General features: G+C 38.4%; 2 protein-coding genes and 1 long non-coding RNA gene across 4 annotated transcripts in view; 1 reads left to right on the forward strand and 2 right to left on the reverse strand.

Moving 5' to 3' along the window:
* Positions 1 to 26,924, forward strand: part of LOC139117570 (synaptic vesicle glycoprotein 2C-like) — a 98,267-nt gene that overhangs the window by 9,165 nt on the left and 62,178 nt on the right. For both annotated transcript variants that reach the window (XM_070680797.1, XM_070680798.1), the window contains one exon: positions 24,176 to 24,241. In XM_070680797.1, coding sequence (XP_070536898.1) covers positions 24,176 to 24,241 — 66 coding nt within the window. Of the gene's footprint in view, positions 1 to 24,175; positions 24,242 to 26,924 lie in introns of those variants that run through there.
* LOC139117575 (uncharacterized) lies at positions 10,197 to 26,222 on the reverse strand. The gene is made up of 3 exons (XM_070680809.1): positions 25,570 to 26,222; positions 12,836 to 13,159; positions 10,197 to 12,467 (listed from the first exon to the last, which is right to left on the reverse strand). Exons 1-3 carry the CDS (start codon positions 25,573 to 25,575, stop codon positions 12,378 to 12,380), a joined length of 420 nt encoding a protein of 139 aa, XP_070536910.1. The 5' UTR covers positions 25,576 to 26,222; the 3' UTR covers positions 10,197 to 12,377.
* Positions 17,105 to 22,319, reverse strand: LOC139117577 (uncharacterized). Its single transcript, XR_011548555.1, has 2 exons — positions 20,864 to 22,319; positions 17,105 to 20,130 (listed from the first exon to the last, which is right to left on the reverse strand). It is a non-coding gene; the product is annotated as an uncharacterized lncRNA (long non-coding RNA).

The following is a 26,924-nucleotide window of genomic DNA, read 5'->3' on the forward strand; positions in this document are numbered from 1 at the left end:
CGCAAATACGTACGATTATAGTGAACGCATAAAAATCGACGGTCGCGGTCATGGGTTCAAGGACGTTCACATGGAGACACCCTCATCGAGTCTGTCACGGATATTTTACTAGCTTTGAAAATTTACAAAAGCCAGTGTTCGAAATTCGTGGACATTGCAACCAACTACCAGGGCAGGTAACTTAAAAAACGTTGTGTTCCCGGGTAAAACTAACCCGTTCTGAGATAATTATACCTCGCAGGTCCAATGTAATAAAATTACAAAAACAAATAAAAGAAAAGTACCAGTGACAGACAGTGCTCTCCATGGGTTTTATGTTCTGTTTGAAAAATTACGAATTTTGGTAAAAAAACAAAACAAGAACAGTGAGCACCCAATAAATCCAAATGAATGTTGCCCCGTCAATTTATTACATTTTAAACCACGTGTCCTTTCTACACAGGTCTTGAACGGGAGCGCTAGCGACAAGGAAATAAGAACTTACATCTCAATAAAATTTGTTTTGAAAACCTGCAAATTGTATTTTGTCCTTTACTTTTTTCACGTACGACTTTGCTCCTATGTAGGCTAAATAGTTTAACGTGATGGTACGCTAGTTTGTGGTTATATGGGTCTGTACCGTAAGTCAACAGTAATAATGTTGTAGAAAAATGCAAGTGATTTCATTGGCTAACTGATTTTGCTTAATTCCGTTTTATTTGTCAGTGAGAAAAGATCTGACTTATGTTTCCGAGATAGTCGAATTGGCCCACTATCTTACCGAGGCTCGAAGGCCAAGTTTGTCTGTCCAGTGTCCGTTTTCAAAATTATCTGAGCGCTCACGCATGCACTGTGTTCAGGGAAGTAGTACACAGTGGGACTGAATTGGTCACTAAAACGCTGGAAATTCATTCTCTGTGTGGAACAAAAAGCTAAATAATTAAATTTCATATCTGACATGTCATTAAGTTGAAAATCCAATTCCGAAAATGAACAATAAATTGCGGAAGTATCGATACCGACATCAACTGCGCAACTTTGCAGATCGGGCATTTCGAAGCAAACATGGCTGCCACGCTTTTACAAGTAGAAGTATAGCTTGTGTCTACCGGTATTTCTATGCCACTATACGCAAGACGCCGCTGTGTAAAATACAATTCTAGGCTTCGGTGTATGATTATGATCGTGCTGCCGTAAGGTGGCTTTGTATCCGACCGGGGAAAGATGACGAGATACGACAGAAGTTTAAATATTATAATCGAGGTACCGTACACCTCTATTATAATACGAAGCACCGTCGCGTCTCTTTCCATGAGTTCTTGAAGGGACCGGTTGTCGATGTTAGTTCAAACTCAAGTAAAGAAATTCCATGGTGCGAGAAAGTCATGTCGATACGATGTGCAATGAAACTCCAGAAATAAATCTAAGACTATATATCTGCGCCCCCGAAGAATGTACGATTGCGTCGTGTGCATTGTTACATTGTATATACATGGAGGTAGTAGGAGTATACAAGTTGTGTATTCGTTTCGGGAATTGAAAACAAGACAGAAATATGACGTACGCGTCGACAAATAAAAGAGAGTTCAAGAAATATTCGTATATATCAATGAATGTCCATGGCAGCTCATGAATGTGCACTTATAAAAGTACATGAACATTTGTTCTCCCAATCAATCCAGTTGCGTAACAGCATGTACAATACTGCACATTATCAGTAGAATTCCGACATTGTCTTTGCTGCACTTGAGTTACGTTTGCCGACAGTGACAAGGATAAGTTATCACTCTCCGAGTGTCAGAGCATCATGTCATTGACATGATACATGTCAAGCAACTGACAAGGTAACCTTTTAAGAATACATTCTTCCTGTAAATTCAGAGTATGTTGCGTCACAACTGAAAGCGTTGTTGACCGCCAACACGAGATTACATATCCATCGAAATTGCCTGGGTTAAAATGGAAGAGCAAAGCGGCGTAAAGCCTGCCTATGGTTGATTTCCGCCAAAGGTAAATTTCGTTTACGTTCACAATAAAATGAAATGCTTCTGTCATGATCTCAAACAATGGAAAAGAAAGAAGATTTAAACCTCGTTTGCCGTGTCATTTTTAGCAGATTCATTTTAGAAGAAATATTTATCACTGCAGTTGTTTTCGAAATTACTTTAATCGACAATATTGCCACCTTGATGACAACGTCATGTGTTAGGTCATGCAGAGTCCAAAGGTCATCGTACATGTCGTGCATGGCGGCCATGCTTTTGCAATGACGATGCGATCTTCACTTTCTCGATAATTTCGCGGGTTATTTATCTTACCGTTTGCGCCAGTGTTTTCGACATAACCATATAACATGAATTGCATTTACAACTGTCGCCTTATTTTACTCAAATGAGAATGAAATCGTTGGATTTTTACATGTAACAATACCGTAGCTGCTACGTGCTCTCTCCACATGGTGAAATGTGACTGCGAGACCGTATTTAGTATCGATTCAGCCCCTTGACCATGATCTGCTCGACAATATTATGCCACGAACGAGTAACAAATTACAACTGCGTATACATGATTTTTTCGTAAAAACCATGGGGGTAGAAAGTGTAATGTAATGTAAGAACGTACTCATCAACTAATCACTCTTTTTTATTGCGTAGCGTTCATCTAACGCACAACGCAATTTCGGAAAGATTATGAAGAAAGGAAAGACAAAAAATACAAGCTGGTTTTCGTAATTAATTTTATTCCCATGATAGCTGTCATTTCTTGGTCTTTTCATCCTATGCCTGTGTAAAAAGGGCGCAAGTGGTTAAAACAATAACACAGTGATCGAATAATAATGTATTTAATAAAAGTTTGTTGCCAGACTCCGAACTCGCATTTGTAACTTCATTCAGAATTTAGAACAACGTAACCCTGAAATTACCGAGCCATTCCCTCTATATTTGGAAGTTCCGTTTTAAAACTTTAAATGCTTATTTGGTATTCTGTGTTTCCGATGGTCTTCATTTCTCTGGTATTGCAAATAATGACAATGAAGACGTAAAATGTCGTTTGCAGACATAATATGATCATCGAAATTGCGGGAAAGCTGCGTAAAGCCTGCCTATGGTTGATTTCCGCCAGAGGAGAGGTAAATTTCGATTGGGTTCGAACATGAATTCCATTTACAACTGTCGAGTTATTTTACTCAAATGGGAATTAAATCGTTACGTTTTTAACAATAACTGATACGTGCTCTCTCTCCAAACGGTGCGGAATAAATGTGAGACCGTCTTTAGTATCAACTCAGCCCCTTGACTATCACCTGCTCGACAATTATGCCGCGAACGAGTAACAACTTACAACTGCGTAGACATGATTTTTCGTAACAACGTACTCATCAACTAATCACTCTGTTTTATTGCGTGGCTTTCATCTAACGCGTAACGCAACTTCGCAACGATTATGAAAAAAAGGAAAAGACGAAAAATACAAGATCTGGGTTTTCGTTATAAATTTTATTTCCTATGCGGGCTGTCGTTTCTTGGTGTTTTTTAATCCTATGCCTGTGTAAAATGGACGCAAGGGTTAAACAGTAATACAGTAATCAGGCAATAATATACATGCATACAGTGTAATAAAAAAGCTCGCAGACACATGAATGAACAGTGTTTCTGTTCATTTTGTCAACAATACCACGACTGTACATACATTTACTACTAGTACTTTCGGTATTTCGATATTCAAAATATTTCAGAAGGAAAGATTTTGATTTCATGTACTAGCAATTACTTCGTGGCATCGGTCCAGGCCATTCGATAATGACTTTCTCATGGACATGCATAGTGAACAACGCATGTTCAACTCGATATCGGTTAAATGCAATGAGTTTAGCTGGGTGGTTTTGGAGCAACAACATATAATCAATCGGTCTTTTCTCCAAATGTTTGCACTATAAAACATCGACTAGGCAAAAAGCTGCTAGATTAGACAACATTTTATCATAGTAGACGAAAGAAGTTGGAGCGTCTAGAACGTGACAAAAACGCGACGTAGTGGAGTATTGTATTTACATAACAAAGGCCACTCATGACCTTCTTTCCATTGTGAGATAATGAGCTGGAAGGGTCGTGTTTTAGACGCGTCTTAGACGCGTCTCGCACGCGTCTTGAACGCGTCTAATCGCTGTCAAAAACCCGCCGAGTCTGAACGCAAGTTTCGTTGTGTACTGTAAGTGACGAAGACCCCGAGGTCCGCAAACAACTTGCCGTCCTCAACACAGCAACGAAGGAAGTAGAACAAGACGACTTAGGTGCTCACCGATTTCAACGATTCTCATCATGGAGATCCTTGAAGAGAAGTATTGCCAACTTAATAGGCAAAATCAGACGAAGAAAATTACCAGAAAAGACAGACAAAAAAGAAGAAGAGAAGTCTCCAGAAGAACTGAAAATTGAGATGATGGCACAAGCAGAAACCATCATCCTACGCTCAGTACAGAAAAGCGTGTTTCATAAAGAATATGAGATACTATCTGCAACAAAGTCAGCAGGCACGGACAACAACAGACTACAGAAACGGAACCCCATCAGCCGGATGAACCCATTCATCGATGAAAAAGGACTCATCCGCGTTGGAGGAAGACTTCGTCAATCTGACATCGACCTCTGCGGCCGACACCCCATCATCCTCCCACAGGACAACCACATTTCACGACTTATCATCGATCATGTACATCGACAAGTACAACATCAAGGCAGACAACTCACCCTGTCAAACGTCAGAGCTAATGGCTATTGGATCATGGGTGTACATGACATGGTAAGAAGCATACTACACAAATGTGCGATATGTAGAAGACTGAGAGCAAAACCACTCACTCAAACTCATGGCCAACGACCTACCGTCGGACAGAACAGAGAAAACCCCACCATTCACCAACGTCGGAATGGACGTATTCGGCCCTGGACTATAGCTTCCCGCAAAACCAGAGCCGGTAAGTCTGAAGCAAAGAGATGGGCAGTCATCTTTGTCTGTCTCTACACTACAGCAGTACACATAGAAGTAATAGACTCCATGGACACTTCATCCTTCATCAACGCCCTACGTCGCTTCATAGCTATACGTGGCAACATCAAGAAACTCAGATGTGACCAGGGCACCAACTTCATTGGCGCAAAGAACGAACTTCAGGCAGCAGCCAAAGAGCTGGATCAAGACCGCATCAAGAAATTCCTTACAACAAGAGACTGTGAGTGGATTTTCAACCCACCTCACGCATCCCACTCCACTTCGGCGGTATATGGGAACGACAAATTGGTACCATCAGACGCGTTCTTGACTCCATGCACTATCAACTAGGCAAGCAACAATACACACATGACTTGCTGACAACTCTCATGGCAGAAGCCAGCGCCATCGTCAACTCCAGACCTATAACAACGGTATCATCAGATGCAAACGATCCCCAAGCTCTCACCCCAAACATGCTACTCACAATGAAGACTCAATCACCGACCCCACCACCAGGCTCATTCGTCCAACAAGACATCTACAGTAGAAAACGTTGGCGACGCGTACAGTATCTAGCTGATCAATTCTGGATACGATGGAGAAAAGAATATCTACAAAGCCGTCAGCCACGACCAAAATGGAACAAATCTACAATCAACGTCAAAGAAGGAGACGTGGTTCTTTTGAGAGAGAAAGAATACGCAAGAAACAGCTGGCCCCTCGCTCGCATAGTGAAGGTCTACCCCAGCGATGACAACAAAGTACGAAAAGTAGACGTGATGATCTACAAAGATGGCGAACATCGAACCTACCTCAGACCTATTAGTGAATTAGTTTTGATTGAAAGTACAAATTGAACTCTGTGATTGAATTCAATGAACACTATATACGGACTCTCTTAGTACGGACCCTTTCGTATATACTCTTAGCTTTTAGAATTTATTTAGACCTAAAATATTAGTAGGCATTTATTCTATTTGAAATTTATGATTAGTAAAATTCAGCTTACCGCGCATTTTTAGACGGGGAGTGTGATGAATTGACCCTTCATGACCCTTACTAGATTTTCTGAAGATCGCCCTCTATCTTTCTTAAGGCCCTCTGACACAAAGGTCAAGAAACTTCTTGGTAAAACAATTAAAAGGTTAAAGATTAAATTACACCCAGGCAGACACGTTTTTTCCTCCACTGTCTTAAAGCAAGTAGACATGCCACGTGGATCTCACAAACACTCCAGCCAAAGTAGGACTGTAGGCGCAACGATGTAAGTTGATTTCCTTCTATGACTTTCCAATTATTTAGAGGACCATTTTGAATGCAGTGCTTAAATATTTTAGTAGAATTTAGTTCTTTTATTCCGTTTACTTTGAACTTGATTTGCCTCGACTCTCCGATGTAGACAATGAATGACCTTGTATTTTAATCTCTTTATTTACCCAGTTTTCACCGCTTCTTGAATAAACCTATCCTAAACTAAAGCAACTGAGGGTGGTTATTTCTTGGAGTGGTTGGCACTTAGCGGATACAAAAGTAACTGGACTCCGCCATAACGGACAAGGGCGCTCGGCAGGAAAAGGGTTAAGGTAGAACGCACCTCGGGGACAGGAATTCGGGCCTTCAAATTTTATCAATTTTATTCTGACCTACCACTTGTGGGGGCTCATTTTGAAGCTCTTGGCGAAAGAAAAGTTTTCACCGTCTTAGTTTTTCGAAAATCGAAAATTTTATTTTTTCCCATATAGTTAACACAGGGATGGCGGCCATTTTGAATTTCTAATATTGAGAAATCGCAAGATATTTGTCTCTCTAGTACCAAAGTTTGCACGGTGACCCCTGATTTTTATTCTTGCTTTGGTAAGAGAATGGTTGAAAGTTTCACTGAGGAAAGTTTGAGCAAAAGTTTAAGTCTTTCGCTTTCGAGGTGCATATTACCTTAAAGGGGAAGTTCACCAAGGATGATTTTTACATATGTGGTAGCTCTGTGGTCATTTACCCCAGAAAAGCTATTTTCACCATTTATAACTCGCCCAATTTTTTACAAAAATGATAAAAATAGTACAGTAAATTGCCCATGTAATTTGAATCATGGGAAAAAAGCCCCAAACTTGGAGCTTGCATCATGTGATATAGAAGGGACTCTCTTCGGATGGGTATGGCCCCCACATTGTCCACTCACAGTAACACAGTAGTAAACAGCAACACAAAATCTGACAGTGGACAGTTTATTATAAGTGATTCACTGTTTATGCAAGGATACTCAGTATAAACAAAAGTTATGTAAATACGCATAGCCTGGTTTAAGCATGGGTGAGTGGACAATGCCATACCCATGGGAAAATGGTGCCTTCCATATCACATTATGCAAGCTCCAAGCTTGGCGCTTTTTCCCATGATTCAAATTACATGGGCAACTTCCTGTACTATTTCTATCGGTTTTTGTAAAAATCGTGCAAGTTATAAATGGTGAAAATAGCTTTTCCGGGGTAAGTGACCACAAAGCTAGCACATATGTAAAAATCATCCTTGGTGAACTTCCCCTTTAAAGGGCCCTTTATTTATGAATACTTATTACAACACATATAATAAAGGTGAAAACAAATTGTTATTGTCTTTTCTAACAAACCGCCAAGCAAAATATGCGTTTCCTTCTATATTTATTGTTTTCTAAATTGTATAAAAATAGACAATATAGCGGGCGCAGCCATTGTGTATGTGTCACGTGATCAAAACGTCATCAGTGCTGCTTGCGTTCAGCGGTGGCGCGCTTCTTCGAAAATGGCGACAGCAGAGCAGACAGCAGAGACTGAATGTTCGATGGGGTGAACATCAAACCAGCGATCATGCCGTATTGTATCGCAAAATTCTGTACTGTCTCAGACAGAAGGAACCCTAGAAATGCACATTTTTTTCAATGTACCATCAAACCTTCTCTTCGTAACCAGTGGTTGGCGAAATGTGGTCGTCCGGGAGGGAAAGATCGTCAAGCTCGTGTCTGCAGTGAGCATTTCCGCCCCGACGACTTTTCGAACATGCTGCAATACCAATGCGGATTTGCTCATCGTTTGCTACTGAAGGATAATGCTGTTCCAAGCCTGTTTGGGAGCCCTGAGTCTGAGGAACCAGTATCTCGAGAAGGTCCAACTGAGCGGGATAGTCATATGGCCAAGCGAGAAAGGAAAGAAGTGAGTATCATTGCGTTGTGTATGAACATTATCAATGTCAGTCCCAATCCCGTTGCCATGGCATGGGACTCGAGCTGCAAATCCTGCAAATCGATGTATCGTACTTGCGCAAAATTTGGTGAATAAAAATCGACAGTTGTTTATATACTATGTCATGCATAGTTTCCTATCTTAACGGCCAGGTATGCCAATAGGTGACGTTGCAACGCGAATGGTAGCCCTGAGTGTTATGTTCCCACGGCGTTCCAGTGTTGTTGGGTTACACATACACAGCATCAAACCCAGGGCATCGTGAATGTATGCCCTTGCGTTTATGTGAATATGGTCACTGATTATGTCTAAAATGTGTTCTGTATTATGTTGTATGTAGATATATACTCACTGGGTGAGTGACTAAGAATGCGTTTGTCTATTTCGTATATTTACAAGACTGAAAGTACATGTAATAACCAGACATTGTTTTAAAACTTGCAACTGTTGTGTTTCCGGTATTAGACTTCAGAATATTTAAAATGCTGGCCAGTAATGCCATAACACAGATTACAGAGGTTGTAGTGGATTTATCTTTTGGACATTTCCATCTTGAACAGTGATAGGGGTGATTGTCACGATACTACTGCAGCTGTTACTATTACATGTACTGCTATTAATTTATTATTATTATTATTATTTGCAAAGGTGCTTTTTCTACTTGTAAACATGCTTCCCAACACTACAGGTATATGCGCACAGAGGGTTTGAATAAGCATCAAAATATTTTCATGTGAGACTAGACCTGGCAAGTAAGTGTAAAAAAGTTTGACATATATTTGCAATTTTTACCATGATTACTATCTATTGTGTTTAACATGGGACGTATTGTGCCATCATTAACTTTGCAATAGTAACTGTACCGCCCAACTTCCGATACTGTAAGCTGAAAACCAGCGTTACTTCTAAAAACGGGTAAATTTTGCACACGATGCTGAAGATAGACTCGGTTTCGGATTCAGTTTCGGATTCGGTTTCGGATTCGAGTGAATGAAAGAAATTTTGTATTTTCAGCCGATTTTGTTATATTGTTGAATACTGTATTTTCACTTGCAATTTATTTTCATTACTTTCGCTAGACCCTTTTTTCAGCTAAAATAAAATCCGATCAGACTAGACGAAGTGAAAATAAGACACAGTGAAACAATGAAAATTTCTTTTCAGCTAAAATAAATTCCAGTGAAAATAAAATAGTTCACAGTACTTTTGTATGCAAGGATAAATACTTGTGGTCAAGAACAAGGTTTTTACTGGATTACCTGTCGGCCTGTGTAGTATATATTTCAAAGCATAAATTGTGTGCATATATTCACAATTAAAATATTTAAGAAATAGAAATTACAGAAAACTTCAAAGCACTTTAATTCGAAATTGAAAGGAAGTGTCGAGCAAGGAAAACAACATTTACAAAAACATTTATACTTTAATTTTTTTATATGTCACAATGTGTGTCACTTGATGTAATGTTAATAAATGTGTTGTATTACTTTGTTGTTTTGATTGTTGTTCTTCTACATAGATTTCACTTTGAATGTACCATACTAAACTCCCAGACTAAACTATGATTATGTTGTGTAATGAAGATTGCATTGAATGCATTTCTTTGAATTGTGCGTAGTACTGTTAGCTTGAATTGTCCAAACTGCATAATGCCCGTAATTGCTCATAAGTTGTAAATTTTGACTAATTTTTCAAGAGTTTTGTCTGGTGTAATCATGCACTATAGTTTCTTGGTCTTGCCTAAAATGTTTTGTTTTTTAAACTGTATAAATTGTGATTACGTGCGAAACATTTATGCCATGAAATACATGCTACATAAATGTGATCAAATACATGCTACATCTGCGGTAAGGTGATCTAGTTAAAATATCTCCTTGTGTATCAGTAGTCATCATATCCTTCGATAAAATAATAACATAAGCTGGAAATATAAAACTATTCTCAGTTATTCGAATCCGAAACCGAATCCGAAACCGAATCCGAAACTGAGTCCAACTTCAGCATCGTATTTTGCACATAGTTATTGACACAGAGGGCGCCTTTCTAAGATTCAATCCCAGCATTCTTTGCGAATGTTCTCGTTCATATGCACGACAGTTTTCTCTCTTCTTTTAATTTTTAGGCGTGATAAGAAATTTTGTATCAGCGACAGGGTAGATAATAATAATTACTCGCTAATAAAAAAGATATATTCTTTAATGGCATGTTATAAAATAATAGAGAGCACGTTTCGAATTTGTTTATTTACGAGCACTCAAAAAAACATGGCGGCGCCCACGAAGAAGGGTACACTTCCGGTTACTCGCATAGTATATTATGAATACGCGCATGCGTAGTCAGTAAGCTGCTGGCGCGACTATTAATGAGAGAACAGTGACGTCATTTATGATCAGTGCTATTACCAAACCTCTCATCTCGATAGCTCAAAAGTGTTGACATTTCGTAGTCTACGTGTCGTAATTTGTTACTTCACAAAGTGCTGAACGGTACCTATGGTAATTTTCTGAGCATCATTCAACACAAGACATACACTCCCTACAATAAAGCCATAACAATAACACAGTTCTTATAACAGAACATTAAAGCGCAGTGGTCGTCGCGCCGCGCTTGCGTGTTTTTTTTTGTTGATAAACATAAATTTTTGTAAACATAAGTCTTCTCAACTTCAATAGGAGTGAGATGGGAGCAGTCCCCCACTTTGTTAAGGCCTTTGTAAGAACTCAACATCATGCAATAGTAAAATATTAAGATCGGAAACGAACTTCAGTGGTATAAACTCGTGTAGAGCTACGAACATTGGAACACTACACTCAGCACATTATGTCGCTGAGTTCACTGTACGCAGACACTGTGAACAAAAAGCTTTGATCGCGCGCGATCACGCTGGTTATACACAATGCTATGTACAGTACAGTGAAAATACATAACTAAAATGATCAACATTGCCTATATATGTAGACCAGCAACAAGCACAATGCCTAACACAAAAATTACACTCAAGACCATGATCGGCTAGCCTGAGCAGGACAAGGGAGATGTTGTTAGGAGACGGTCACAGCGTTGACGTACACGGATATAGAGAATCCGGTCCCACAACGTACCGGCCGGCCCGCGACGACTTGGCCCACAACCAACTGTTGATCACCATGTCTTACTTCTCCTAGTATTACGTGGTAAGAAATAGTAAATGTCAGGAAACAATAGACAAAACGAGCGGGTTTTCGCGGCATTTGGCAGGAAAATTGCACGGCTACACCGTGCATAGACGTATCGAGAGATCCTGTGCCCCGGGCCTGTGCACGGTCATGGCAGTGATCCAACCGCTAGCTGGTGTAGGCCTACCGGTGCTGAGCAAACTTTGTTGTTGTACCTCCTGATTGCCGGTAGGTCTGAATCCTCTTTCAAGTGAGATAACCCCCACATAACAAGAAGACCTATGAAAGGTCCTTCGCTTGACTTGATACCTGTACTCAGAATTCTCGTTTGCACCCCAAACAGACCACGGAACGGAACAGATGCAGAGATGCTTCTTGCTGCAGCGGGCATTGCTCTGCGAGCTGTAGATTTCTGTAGTTTGAGTTGTTGTCTTTGTACAACTTGTTGTACTCCTGTCGGGCCTCTTGAAATGAAAGCTCTCGTCCTTGCTAGCGATGTCGAAAACTAGAGCCCGGTCGTTGATAGTCTGTTGGCGTATACATGCGTATATGCGTACGTCTAGCTCTATGGCTCGAGCGATAACAGTTGCGGAGCCCCATTCAACTGATTCAAGAAAATCATGAGCAAATGTGATCTCAATCCAGCGTGCAATTATTGTTCAATATTCAGCAGATATTTAACTTAGATTAATTGACCTTTTATTGCGTGTTACATTTGGTTAGTTGGTATGCTTGTGACAGATCAGCCGCCATTTAACAAGCGGCAATATCGCAAACATTACAATCAACCCGTAACATGTGCCGCGTTCTTGGATTTGTTTACAACAGAGGGGGACCCCCTCAGGGGATGCGCAGCGCGACGACCACTGCGCTTTAATTTTTAATATATTTCAAGGAAATTTAAAAGATATTTCCAAAACACATAATCTTCAAATTTAAACAAAAAACTTCTCCAGATCATCTCTTGGAACGTTTGTTTCAAATACAGCCATTGCTTGTCTGAAATATCTTTTCCTTAAGAGGACTTTATACTGGCAGGTCAGTTCAGCTCCACCGCCGGGCCTATCAAACCTTCTCTTCCACGAGACTGGAATCTCTCCTGTACTGGTGGGTTTTGTGATTGTCGTGCCTGTAGAATAAGAAGTGTACAATTTTTGACGATAGCATCCAATAAAAAGATTTTCTTTATTTTGGGAAATTGTAAATTTTTGTTTTAAGATATATGATATAGGTATAGATAATGTAAATGTCAATGTGTGTGGGATTAATATTTATTGGTTATGTGGTTTTAGATAGAAATGAGAATATACTTAGTTTGTGTGTTAATCAATTTTATGAGTGAAATTAGTAATGGGTATAACACCTGAAAACCTAAAAATCAATAAGGAAACATTTGTGTGATTTTTCCATCACATTAAAAGTGCTTCAACTACCCTTTTGAATGGTAAGTCTCTGTGACCTTTGACTCAGACTTTGATGTGATATTGATGACATTACCTCCCCTGTGTATGTACAGGTAATCTTTGTTGCCAGGTCTCTGTCCAAGAGTATTTTAAATGCTCTGCATAAATTAGCAGGCACTCTGCCTACTTGTAGACCAGCTAGTTGGCGAACAGTTGGCCCACCAGTACGTGTCGCTGTATCCAGTAAAGCTTCAGGTAGGTCTTCTAATCTTGGCATCACTACTTTCATTGCATCTGGGTCGTAGCGATTATTATGTTCATGTAATACGACCATCTCAACCAAAGGATGGGGGCAAATATGGAATACATGATACCCCTTGATGCTCCATTCAATGCTGATTGGATGTATCTCCTCCATCTGCAGAAAACCAAAGACAGCAATATGCCTGATGAAGTCAATGTGCTAACATGCTGCTATCATGCTTTGGAATGAAGATGGCTGAAATGGAAATTTCCGGCCAAACTTCCCTAACATTTTGTTTACTAACCACTTTTTTTAGCTCCGCTGTCAGCGACGCGGAGCTTATCAAATAGGTTGATTTTCCGTCGTCGTCCGTCGTCCGTCAACAATTGCCTTCTCCTCTGAAACCGCAAGTCCAATTGCTTTGAAATTTTATATGCAGTTCACTTGGGGTGACCTCACTTAAGTTTGTTCAAATTGTGGTGATATTTGCATATTTGTATTTTTGGGGCATTTTCTGCTGTTTTTGGTAAAAAAATCTTCTTCTCTGAAACCGCTTGTCCGATTGCTTTTAAATTTAATATGCAGTTTACTTAGGGTGACTACAGTCAGATTTGTTCAAATTGTGGTGAAATTTGCATATTTGTATTTTTAAGGCAATTTTTGTCATTTTTGGTAAAAAAATCTTTAAAAATCTTCTTCTTCAAAACTACAAGTCAGATAGCTTTGATATTTGGTACATATGTCCCTAGGGATGATCTATTTCAGATTTGTTCAGATTGTGCAGAAATATGCAAATTTGCATTTTTAAGACAATTTTTGCCATTTTTGGTCAAAAAATGTTTTTTTTCAAAAAGTACTGGTCTGATAGTTTTGAAATTTGGTATACAGGTTTCTGTAGATGAACTTAGTAATATATATTGAATTTCTGATGGAATCTGTAATTTTGTATTTTTGGGGCAATTTTTGCCATTTTTGGTCAAAAAATGTGTATTTCCAAAACTGCTCATCTGATAGCTTTGAAATTTGGTATACAGGTTCCTACAGATAAACTTAATGATATTTATTGAAATTATGATGAAATCTGCAATTTTGTAATTTTGGGTTAATTTTTTCCATTTTTGGTCAAAAAATGTGTATTTCCAAAACTACTCATCTGATAGCTTTGCAATTTGGTATACAGGTTCCTACAGATCACCTTAATGATATTTTTTGAAATTATGATGAAATCAGTAATTTTGTAATTTTGGGGCAATTTTTGCCATTTTTGGTCAAAAAGTGTGTTTCTCAAAAAGTACTGTTCTGATAGCTTTGAAATTTGGTATACAGGTTTCTACAGATGAGCTTAGTAATATATATTGAATTTCTGATGAAATCTGTAATTTTGTATATTTGGGGCAATGTTGCCATTTTGGTCAGAAAATTTCATTCTCAAAAAACTACTCATCGGATAGCTTTGGTTGACATGTTCTTAGGGATGATCCGATGTGATATATTCAAAGTATGATGAAATTGTGTATTTTTGCAGCTTATTTTAACCACTTTTTTCTGGCCATTGCATTGAGCTATCAAAGATTTCCACCTTCTTCATCAACATGTGTCAAAAATAGTTACTCTCTACATAAACACAGCGGAGCTATATTGGCCGCTAGGTCGCTTGTTTGAAAATTACCCATACACATTGGTCTCCCGATCGGGAGAAAGTCTCCTCATAGGAGGTTAATCTCCCGATAGGGAAACCTCCTCCTGAGTTGGACCTTTCAAACATCAAAATGGCATATTGTGTTCACTTGAAGGTGGATAGAAAAGTTGTGGAAACTTTGAGAAGAGTCCATAAAATATACCACATACATTAGGTTATGTAGAGACTGTCATTTATAAAAGCTGATACACAAGATCTGATATATGCAACTCTTCATCTTAAATGGGAGTAGACGAGTTAGACCATAATTTGTGTGAGGGGCAACAAATCACAATATGGAAAGTAATTTCTCAGCAAGAAGTGTTTTTAGGAGGTGGTGGTACTGAAGTGAATATTCCAGATTTCTCATGCATCAGCTTTTATAATCGATGGTCCCTTATTTGTTGCTCCTATTTTTTAGCTCCGCTGTCAGCGACGCGGAGCTTATCAAATAGGTTGATTTTCCGTTGTCGTCGTCCGTCGTCCGTCGTCATCCGTCAACAATGCCTTCTCCTCTAAAACCGCAAGTCCAATTGCTTTGAAATTTTATATGCAGTTCACTTGGGGTGACCTCACTTAAGTTTGTTCAAATCGTGGTGAAATTTGCATATTTGTATTTTTGGGGCATTTTTTGGTGTTTTTGGTAAAAAAATCTTCTTCTCTGAAAGCGCTTGTCCGATTGCTTTGAAATTTGATATGCAGTTTACTTAGGGTGACTTCAGTCAGATTTGTTCAAATCGTGGTGAAATTTGTATATTTAAGGCAATTTTTGTCATTTTTGGTAAAAAAATCTTTAAAAATCTTCTTCTTCAAAACTACCAGTCAGATAGCTTTGATATTTGGTACGTATGTCCCTAGGGATGATCTATTTCAGATTTGTTCAAATTGTGCAGAAATATGCAAATTTACATTTTTAAGGCAATTTTTGCCATTTTTGGTCAAAAAATGTATTTCTCAAAAAATACTGGTCTGATAGTTTTGAAATTTGGTATACAGGTTCCTATAGATGAACTAAGTAATATATATTGAATTACTGATGAAATCTGTAATTTTGTATTTTTGGGGCAATTTTTGCCATTTATGGTCAAAAAATGTGTATTTCCAAAACTACTCATCTGATAGCTTTGAAATTTGGTATACAGGTTCCTACAGATGAACTAAATGATATTTGTTGAAATTATGATGAAATCTGCAATTTTATTTCTTTGGGGCAATTTTTGCCATTTTTGGTCAAAAAATGTGTATTTCTAAAATTACTCATCTGATAGCTTTGAAATTTGGTATACAGGTTTAGCTAAGTAATATATATTGAATTGCTGATGAAATCTGTAATTTTGTATTTTTGGGGCAATTTCTGCCATTTTTGGTCAAAAAATGTGTATTTCCAAAACTACTCATCAGATAGCTTTGAAGTTTGGTATACAGGTTTCTATAGATGAACTAAATGATATATATTTATTGAAATTATGATGAAATCTGCAATTTTGAATTTTTGGGGCAATTTTTACCATTTTTGGTCAAAAAATGTGTTTCTCAAAAAGTACAGGTCTAACAGCTTTGAAATTTGGTATACAGGTTTCTATAGATAAACTAAGTTATATATATTTAATTTCTGATGAAATATGTAATTTTGTATTTTTGGGGCAATTTTTGCCATTTTTGGTCAAAAAATGATATTTATTGCAACAATGAGGAAATCTGCAATTTGGTATTTTTGCAATTGGGGCAATTTTTCCATTTTTGGTCAAAAAAACGTGTTTCTAGAAAAGTACTAGTCTGATAGCTTTGAAATTCGATATGCAGGTTCCTACAGATGAACTAAATTTGATCTTTTGAAATTATGATGAAATCTGCAATTTTTATTTTTGGAGCAATTGTTGCCATTTTTGGTCAAAAAATTTTATTCTCAAAAAACTACTCATCAGAAAGCTTTGGTTGACATGTTCTTGCTGAACTCGTCAATATTAACTGTCCTCCCAGATCACTGCGCCCAAGTCACGGCCTCACACTTAAAGTACCAAGAACTAGACTCAAATCCTATGGAGATCGCTCCTTCAGTTACGCCGCTGCAATCCTATGGAACCAGCTACCAATCACTATCCGTACTGCTCCCAGTATCACTATTTTCAAATCCAGACTCAAAACACTACTTTTCCAGAAAGCGTATATGTGATTTCCACTCATTGTTCAGCGCCAGTGAGCACTTTATTATAGTGGATACCAGGCGCTATACAAATCATACTTATTATTATTATTATTATTATTCGGGATGATTCAATGTGATATATTCAAAGTATGATGAAATCTTCAATTGTGCATTTTTGCAGCTATTTTAGCCACTTTTTTCTGGCCACTGCATTGAGCTATCAAAGATTTCCACCTTCTTCATCAACATGTGTCAAAAATAGTTATTCTGTACATAAACACAGCGGAGCTATATCGGCCGCTTGGTCGCTTGTTTTATTGAAGGGAAAGACGAGTTTGTAACAATGGTGAAGACACGAACATCTTCAGGGAAAAGAGAGAGGAGTGATGAAGGTCGATTTATCCAGCAGTGTGGTTCCATGTTGCATAAAATCTCTATGCATGGTTCTTTATATAATCTGCGAAAAGGCAAGAAAGTGAAGAGGGCAACTTATGAAAAGATGATTCGAAAGAACATAATTAACAAAAACACCTATTACATTTGTAAAGATTGTGTCGTCCTGTTTGAAAGAAATCCAGATATCATTGTTGATAACAAAACACTGGATGATGAATTGAGGTTTCGAAATCTGATGAAAAGTCTGACAATATGAAACAAGTTGAAAATTCTGGAAAACTGATTTAAAGTTTAATTCAGGAAGACACTATTGCTATGCACAATGATAAACATAAGTGTTCTCTAGAACAGCTTCAGCAGTACAATCCAGTGGAGTGGCTGTGGAAAAGACCCCCAGAGCTGGTTACACTCATGACAACTCTCTGCAAGCATAATCATGATGACCTGCAACAGGAACAAAACTCTTTCAAACTTGCAAAAATCATAGAACAGATTTACAGCTGCAGAAACAGCAGGCTTGTTCTGCCCTTGTCATTTCGGGATAACCTTCTCATCTACTCTCTATCAAAAAGTAAACAACTTGTAAATTACAAGGGCACAACATCACCTGCTGGATCATACAGTTTCTTACAGAATTGGACATGTGATCAAGCTGCAGATGAGGTGCCATTCCCTCCTGGTCTGGTTAGATCTGTTTTTGACAACGAACAAGTGATTGGTAAAACATGGACAATAAAGGCAGACAACAAAGTTCCAATGAGTGTAGTTACAAGTCATGCATATCTTTCCATAGACATTACCGAAGACATGCAAAACACTGAAAAGCTCAAGCCAGAGAGTTGGCTGTTTGAGACACCTACAGATGCACAGAAAGAAGTAATTTTGTTAAATTCTGAGCATGATGTCTTCTTTAGAGAGACACGGAATGATCTAGTGTCAGAAAGAATTGCAGAATTGATGAGAGATCATCAAAAATCTGATGCACATGACTATATTGATTGATGACTTCATTGATCAAGAAAAGCGGTTTTTCAAAGAAAAAATATGCATTGAATGTGGTGCAGAAAATGATGGATCTCTACGACTCTGTACAAATTGTAGAGGTCAGCTGACACGTCGAGATGTTCCACAAGTAGACAAGCCAGGGAAATCAAGTGTTGAACCATACAGTCACTTTACTGAATCTGTAGAAACCAATGAGAACAACATTAAAGTGATATGTGGAGAACCTGATTTTCACAATCCAAACAGTTATGATAGTATCCTGAAGATACTACACAACTTAGGGAATCGTGCAGGTATCAAAAGGTATGGTGGAACTAACAGACACTGGCTCTTTTTGGAATCAGATGGTGCAATATATCGTATTGCTGACGAATTGATTCAGAATGTAATGTTTTGTGAGAGGTGCAACAAATCATTCTATGGTCTTGACAACTTTAGGGAACATCGCTGCCATATACTTTATCAAGTTACCCCACAACATGAATTAGACTGGCTGGTAATTACACCAGGGCTACTTCATGTAGAAATGAATGGTGCCAAGGCCTTTGTCCAGTTAAACTGGGATGTATTTATTGAACCAATCATTAAGAAACTTGGATTTGTTTCAGTGAAGTCTCAAGAATACATAAAGAAATGTTCAGATCATCACAAAACATGGAGGCTGTTAGAAATTCTGTACGTTGCCCTGACTGATGAGCTTTTGATTCCGTACATAAGACACTCACTACAAAATAACAGACAGCCATCTGTAGACGGCTATTGGGAATGGTGCATAGATGTCAACGATCCAAACTATGAATACCTGCAGCAGATGGCTCTGACATACCTGCATGCACTCATGCTGTTCAGAAATGGTGTGCGCAAGGGGAGCCCGAAGGCAATTAATGCTGGCAAAGTAAAGCTTTCATCTATTTTCTATGCCAGAAACCACGGTGGTTACCAACAGATACTGGCCCGTGATGCATACAACTACTGCTTGATGCCTGCAGAGGTGAAGGACTCTGTAAACTCATCATTGACTCTGAGTAGAACTGGTAACACAGGCCATTATCAAGGTGGAGATGCATGCCTAGAAGAACTGAACAAAGAAGGGAAGTCATGGATGCCAATAGGAGTGCCAACAAATCAACACTGGTTAAAGGTTTTCAGAAACCTTGATAAACTGCAACAGGTATGTTCTGCTTTGGGGAAAAAATGTATTATAAAATATTACCGGTACAAAGAAAGCATATCAACTCACCTGTTTTTGGTAACACAAATACTGTTGAAACATACCAAGTGTACCACATAGTGTGGAGATTGAGGAAGAATAACACAACAAACAAAACTCCAAAATATAAATACAAAAAATACAATGTTCAACAATGCTTAATGATTTAGTTTCTTTTGGTCTTAAGAAATAGTAATTTTATTGCTTTCTTTGTCTGTGTTTTGGGCATTTAAATGGCACATCTTGTATTTTTTTCCAAGCAGGAACATCAATACCTGCACATTTTACATGAGCCCAAAACTTACAAGACTCCTCATCACACCCTAACCATTGACTACCTTTTCTGTCTTTCTTTGACAAAGCCTTATCCTTTTTGCTTTTATAAATGATTTACATATGTTGCACCTATTGTTGGCAGGATTTTGTTGTGCTTTCTGACTCAATGCTCCTCCACTTTTGGCCTTGGGTTTTTTGCCCGGTAATTTCTCTATTTCAGGGATAATAGATCTGCGTTTCTTCTTTGTTGGTGTTTGATGATCAGCTGTGGCACTCTTTCTTGTTATGATCCTTTGTTGGATAAAACTATTACCAGTCTGAAGCTTGATACTCCTTTTTCGACGGATAGATGAGGAATATTCAAACATTTTGCCAGATTCAGATATCACTTTCACATAAACATCAGCTCCACATTTTGTATGGAGAATTTTAGCCTACAGGTATAGAAACAATATGTTGTAAAAAATTTTGGGTTTACTTTTGTACTTACAGGTTCGTGATGCTGCTTTCAAGCAAGCTGGAGTTAAATTGAGAAGTGAAGACAAATCATCAGGACAAATATCTTCACGACAAATACAACATCAAGAAATAAGCAAAGTTAGGGCACTAATACGAAAGAGTGGTTATCTGCTTGATGCATTTTCAGAAAAACAACACACAAATTTGACAGGAGATATTCTCTTAAATGAAGAATTATGTGAATTCACAGTGATTGCTTTAGAACAACAAAAGCTATATGTGCCAGCTTTTATTGAAAAGAAAGTTGTTCATGTAACTGCAGCAGAGAAAGAGGAAAATGATAGAGTTGAAGCTCTTTCAATTGCAAAATTGCAGGAGAAAATATTCCTACTTATTGAGCAATTAGGAGGTGAGGAAGGAGAGTTACTTGAAGAATACTTCAATAAGTCAGTCAAAAGAAAAAACAAATCTGTGTATGTAGATTTCTATTATGAACTGTGTGATCAACTTGACAAAGGTGGTAATCCACAGGAATTAGAGTAGTTGAGTTTGCCAGGATGAAAGGACCTTGTCTTTGAAATTGCAAAGAAATGACTGATCATGTATGCATCTTATTATAATTTTAGTATCAATAAACCATGACAAGTCTTAATGTACAAATAAAAATATTCTAAAGATTGTCACATGCTTTGTAGCTCTGACACTCACCTGTTCTAACAGCGACCTCTTTCGTTTTGAAAAAGGCTTTTGTCGTTTCTTCTTGTCGAATTCATAATTAACAGGAAAAGCTCCCCGGTGTTCTTTCACAATAGAAATTGAAATAAAGGGACAATTAAAACATTACCCCTATATCAACCAAAAACTGGAAGGATCATATCAACAGCTGTGATAACCACTCTAAACTCAGCATTTCCAAACCCTTCTTCTTCCTCTTCAGCTGAGTCAGCCAGTTGCATTTCTTGTCCTTCCATCCCCCCTCATCCACTTCATCTATTTCTACTCCATTATTATTTGCAACATCTCCATCTCTTTCTGTCTCCTTCCTTCACCTCTTTCTGTCTCCTTTCCTTCACCTCTATCTGTGTCCTTTTCCTTATTTTCGGGGGTTTCTGCCTCTGTACTCATGTTTTTCTATTAAGATATTTTTTTATGGATGATTACACTATATTCAACTTTTCCCAAATAAATTTTTTTATTTGTATGTGTAGTATTATGACATGTCTTTGAATAAAAGATCTTCTTGAATATTGTGCAGATCACTGACGAAAATTAAGCAGAATTATACTTTGAAGCAGCTGTAAATTCCATGGAAATTGCATTCACATTGGACTTCCTTCTCAAAAGTTGAAAGAGAAACTAAAGTTTAAATCAGTGTGGCCAGATGACGTCAGAGGTCACAAGCATGAGTGAGTTCTCATCCGCGTGTGTGAACTTCAGATCGGTGAAAGCAGAGTGAGCGAACAAGTTGTCAAATCCAGTTATAGCGTCCGATGGGGATTCAGAGTAACTGAAAAGCCTGCCCCACGGATGGTAGTGAGTGGAAAACCGTTGTAGAAACTCAGTATAATGGTAAACTTTCTCGGAATAATGGTAAACTTACCCTCAAATCTTCCGTTTGCTCCATTGCCTGAGTGCCAGCGTGCGCAAGTGCGCAATTAAATGCGCGGTAGCAGTTGGTCAAAAAAAATCCCCTAATCGGGAGACTGACCCCGTATCGGGGGCGCTCTTTTTCTCCCGATTGGGAGAAATCTCCCGACCGGGAGAGAATCCCCCTTTTGGTCTAGTGTGCCTTGCTGTTCGTAGAGGTGGACCCACGGTCGTGGTGGACCATTTGGTTTCTAAAGGGGGGTTGGAGGATTTTCGGGTGGAAATAATTGTTGCTGGCCTTTTAAGGGGAAACAATATTTGTCTAGCCAGCAGATGTGGAAAAAGAAATGGCTTCAAGGCTGTACATAAAAATTTTGTTGCCTTTGAGTTGGACCCTGAGACAGTAGACTGTCATCAGTAGTCTTAGCCCTGCGTAATGGGCTAACGGGCGTAACGCCCGGAGCACACAGCACGGTACGCAGGGCTACAGTATAGTAGTCTCTGGAACTAGCGAGCTACCGCCTACGGCAGGTATGGCCAAGCTTTGATAGTTGTGGACATCTGTAGAAACCAGCAAAGTGAAATCTAGGAAGATTTTATGACTACCAATTTAAAATAAAGACAAAAAGCTATAGGAAGTAGCACTGAACGCAAATGATATCATTTTTCTCATTAACATGCATAAATAAATATTTTTCTGCATTTTCTGCATACACAACGAAAATAAAACCTGCTAGTGTTACAATGGCTACTAAAAGTCACGAATCCATATGATTTTATTGCTCAGACTACAAGCTGCATGTCATGTGCGTGCAGCTATATTTAGCATCAAACCTGAAATCACAATCAACACTATTACAGATAGGTTACACTTTTCATGATTTGTATGTATTTAATGACCAAAAGGTGTCAGGACTGTCTTGGGAAGGCCCGGATGTTGCACCAAAACATAACACCAGTCCTGGTCATATCATGTTCAGTGTATTCAAAATATTATGTGTGGTAGCCTGTTCTGGAAAAGACTGTTTTCTGATTGCTTTTAAAGTTTTCTCTGTCTGATAGTTTTAATTTCCATCATGAATTAGTTTTTTTATAGTTTGTGTCCCCCCCCTTTTTTCTGTACATTTTTGGTGTATGAGCTGGCTCTCGAAATGAATAAATAAATAAAAAAAATTTCCACATTTAGCACCGCTATTAGATACATCCGATGTGCTCATGGTGGATTGATGGATTCTAGAGAAGGCAGTGGCTAGCGTGCAGCATTGTAAACCCAGTCACCCCCTCTTACACTTTTTTTAGAGCCATGTACTGTACATCAAGTAGGGACATTGACTTAACTAAATAATTCATCTCAGGGTGTGTAACATTGAAATAAAGTCAGTAATGTGCATGTGCAAAGATACACATTTTAACATTTAGAGAGGCAAGTGATTGTTTCAGTATTTTTGTTCAGTGTCACCATAGCTTGATGACTTTTACTCTCCATTTGACATATCAAGAATTACAGCTATTACATGTATACACTGCACTGTTATTGTGCAAAATTAAATTTTATTCTGGACTGAAATCCATTTGTACACAGTATTAAAGCACTTCACATGTATACTTGTTGTGTCCACATGCTGAATACTGGGCATTTCAATAAACTCTCAAGAGTAGCACAAGAAATAGTAGTCGATACACTGAACATGATAATTCTGAAAAAAATCAACAATAGTTACAGCTACTGTCACTTTAAGAACATTGTATCACACAAAGATGGTGTTTGAATGTGTTTTGTTGTTAAAAAGATTTGCTAGGAATTGAGCTACTGGACAAAAAAACTATTTGATTCAAGGTAACTTTTTTTTGGGGGGGGGGGGGAATTTGTTGCAAGAATGGCTGAAAAAAAATTTGTTGCCATAGTACCCATTTCCTCCAGGGCCCCCTCCCCTGAAATCAAATGGTCCACTCTTGAGCGAAAGGTTAGCACAAAAACATCACCCTGCACGGGTCAGTAAACTTAACCATGGAGGTAAGATTCAGACCGGTCCTACCATAGATGTAATTTTACATCATCTATCTTTGGTCCTACTAATTACATAGGTTCATGTGGATCCCAGACTGAACAGTTGCCTGTCTAAAATTATTGAATTCAAAATGTACTCTTGATATGAACAGATATTCAAGAAATCTTTTCTCAAGAAGAATGTTTATCATACACTTTCTGAACCATATTTATGTGTTTGCATCAAAAGTGGACTTGTTTGAACAGTAAATTCAATTATGTCAATATATGGACAGCGCATGCATACAGTTTGAAAATTGAAGAATTCAATGACAAGAAAATCTTTTAGGGATATCATGGTATATTTCAAATCATTTCAATTTTTGAGCTACATCATGTCCATTTTAAATAGTGAATGAATATTCCAAAGTTGTTTTACTTTTCAGATGATGAACATACCTGTATTCAAAGACCAAAAGTTTATATATATGAAGAGGCAATAAAAACTACAGGTAATCTTTCACATTTTACTCAATGTCAACAAGTAATGATATATCTCTGTTCCTATTTTCAAAAACAAACTGTTGATGCAACCTTTGAAAACAAGCAGTTTCAGGTGTTTGTTTGCAAGTTACCCATCCATATGTGCCTACACCCGTCTGCATATCTGCATATCCCAAGAAATTGACTTTGTGGCCAGCACAGTAAACCTTTATTTGAAATGACAAATGTACAGTTTGTAATATTATTAATGGCTGAGCCCAGTGTTCTCCACAAATAAAAAATTAAGTGGGTGGCTAATTTGCATAACCATTTGCATAATATTTACATAATCATTTGCATAATATTTACATATTTTGACCAAATATTGCTGATAACACACTATGCACTACAGTTTAACTCCTACCCTTGTTAAACTCAAATAAAGAAAGGTTAGGAGAGTAAAATATACCATTACAGTTGGTAAAACTGCTCAGATCAAAGAAACTATTAAAAGATGTAAAACAATGAGACATCGAAGTTCCCGTGACAGCATCCAGCCTAACGGAGGGTACCTAATTAGCATATATTAATGGGGATTACGTTTGAATTCAGACAGCGCCCTCTAGTAGGAGATTGACCATTAGTAATTTTTGGCTGGTCCCCGCCTCAGTGACAAGCACAAAGAGGCAGGTAACGGGAAACCGCCATGTATCGAATTACGAAATCTGATTGGTTAAATCATGGGGCGCTGTCATTGGCTGTTCAATTTTACTTTGAAGTAAAGCTAAAATTATCACAGCGAACGTGGCTAGAATTTAATCAAGGATTTAATTAACATTCTTACAAGTTTTGAAATATTGGCAGGTACCAGACTAGACTAAAAAGCACGCGATAAAAAATGGTGCACTATGTGCGGGCATGCGCAATCAACAACTTCCGGGAGACCAAAAACTGTCTCATTTCGAAATGGCGGTTTGTCTGTGTCTGCGTCTTACTACGTGCAGCGTCTAGCTAGTCACATGAGACGCAGTGATCAGCGAATAGTAATTTTTCACGGAGATTTTCATCACTGAATTTTACCGTCATCGTTGGTCAATCGTATCTACTTTATGGTGATATTAAATGATACTGTTGGAAAGTATTCGCATGTAATTTTTTTAGAATTTCTATGCTGTGAAACTGTCATTTTAACGATATGATTGGTTTTTTGGGATCGACTGAAGGCCCAAGTTTAGCTATGCCGCAAATACATGCAATGATATTTATGACCAAAAGAAGACCTGCAATCGATTTTTCGTGGTTTTAGAAATGTTCAGACGTAATTTCAGTTTGGCTCAAGGTCTGGATACAAACTTACAGACATTTAAACTTGACCCGTGAATCGGCGTTTCCATCATGGCGGTCTTCACTTCGGACGTACTGGGTGCGTTTGGGCGTACCGTTCTCGTCAGGAGAACATCCGACGAGGGCGAGCTTCCGATGGCTGTTCTTGTTCTTGACGACCAAACGAAACGGCCTCGCTTTGGCTGAACTTGGTACAAATGTAATTAGGCCTATAGTCACGGCAACAGACAACTGTCACGAAGTAGATCCTGTTTCTATAGTGGTAGCGCTATATTTTAATCATCGTTCATACAGAAGCTTTACCCAAATATTGCGTTGAAGACGTTCGTTGTATTTGTACAACAGTTTACTCTCGAAAATTTTCGACAACACTCCAAAACCGAAAAACATCACATGTTTTGAAAGATCAAACGTGTAATAATAATTCACCTATCTCGACTTGTATCCTGAGATGTTTTTCATACAATAGCAACATAGCACTAACATTTTCATTTTCGCGCAGCTGGTTTCCGCCATCTTGTTCTCGTCTGCTCCCGGTACAGACCAGGGTTGTGTTCTCCGTTCTCGGAACGAAGATCGGCTATTTCCGGAAATGTAGCGAAGAGAATCGAGCTCGCTCGGCATATCCGAGCACCGTTCTTGTGTTGAGAACAGTGCGCCCAAACGCACCCTTAGACACTGAGTACGTGTGTGTATGTGTTGTGCTTGTGTAAGCGTTCTGAACAAAGTGCTACACTCAGTGTGATAGTTTTCGGACAGGATGGTGAATTTCGCCCAAAGCCGTTTCATAAATGACAAGCACAACAAAATCTTATTATCACACCTTTCGAAACTTTATTGTGTTTATCCTCAAACTGTTAACACGACGGAAGTGGTATTTAGAGGGTAAAAGTTGTCAAATTTTTGACCCGATGTTGAGTGCATAGTAATCGGACTGCTATCGCAGTAATCGGGAGTCGTATTTGGATTATTATTGTAGGGGCTAAATATTGATATTTTGAAACTTCAAACCCCAATTTTCAATTTAAGTGTGTTTAGAAAACTGTATATAAATATTTCGTGATAAATTAGTTACGTTAATCCATGGACGACGCAACTATATTTCGACGTGTATGGCGCTTACATATCGGACATGGACTGTCTCTGTGTGTTGCTTTCGACGCCTTGTATCGTACGGTGTGGCTAACTTCGCCAAGTTTGTAGCGCCCGAAATAGCTTGTACCGAAAAAAAAACTATCCAAAACGGGACAGCAGCATCACCTGACTTAATATGCAGTACTATGACTTGTAAAACGCGATTAATACAGAGCAAAGTGAGTACAACGAACAGCATGTCATGTCTGAAAACTGTCACACTGAGTGTAGGGT

The sequence above is a fragment of the Ptychodera flava genome, chromosome 18 (genome assembly GCF_041260155.1).
Source record: "Ptychodera flava strain L36383 chromosome 18, AS_Pfla_20210202, whole genome shotgun sequence".
NCBI classification, from domain to species: Eukaryota; Metazoa; Hemichordata; class Enteropneusta; family Ptychoderidae; genus Ptychodera; species Ptychodera flava.

Coding starts and splice junctions, on each gene's coding strand:
- LOC139117575 (XM_070680809.1), bottom strand. Junction 12,468..12,835: donor CCTGTACATACACAGGGGAG/GTAATGTCATCA, acceptor CTTATTCTACAG/GCACGACAATCACAAAACCC.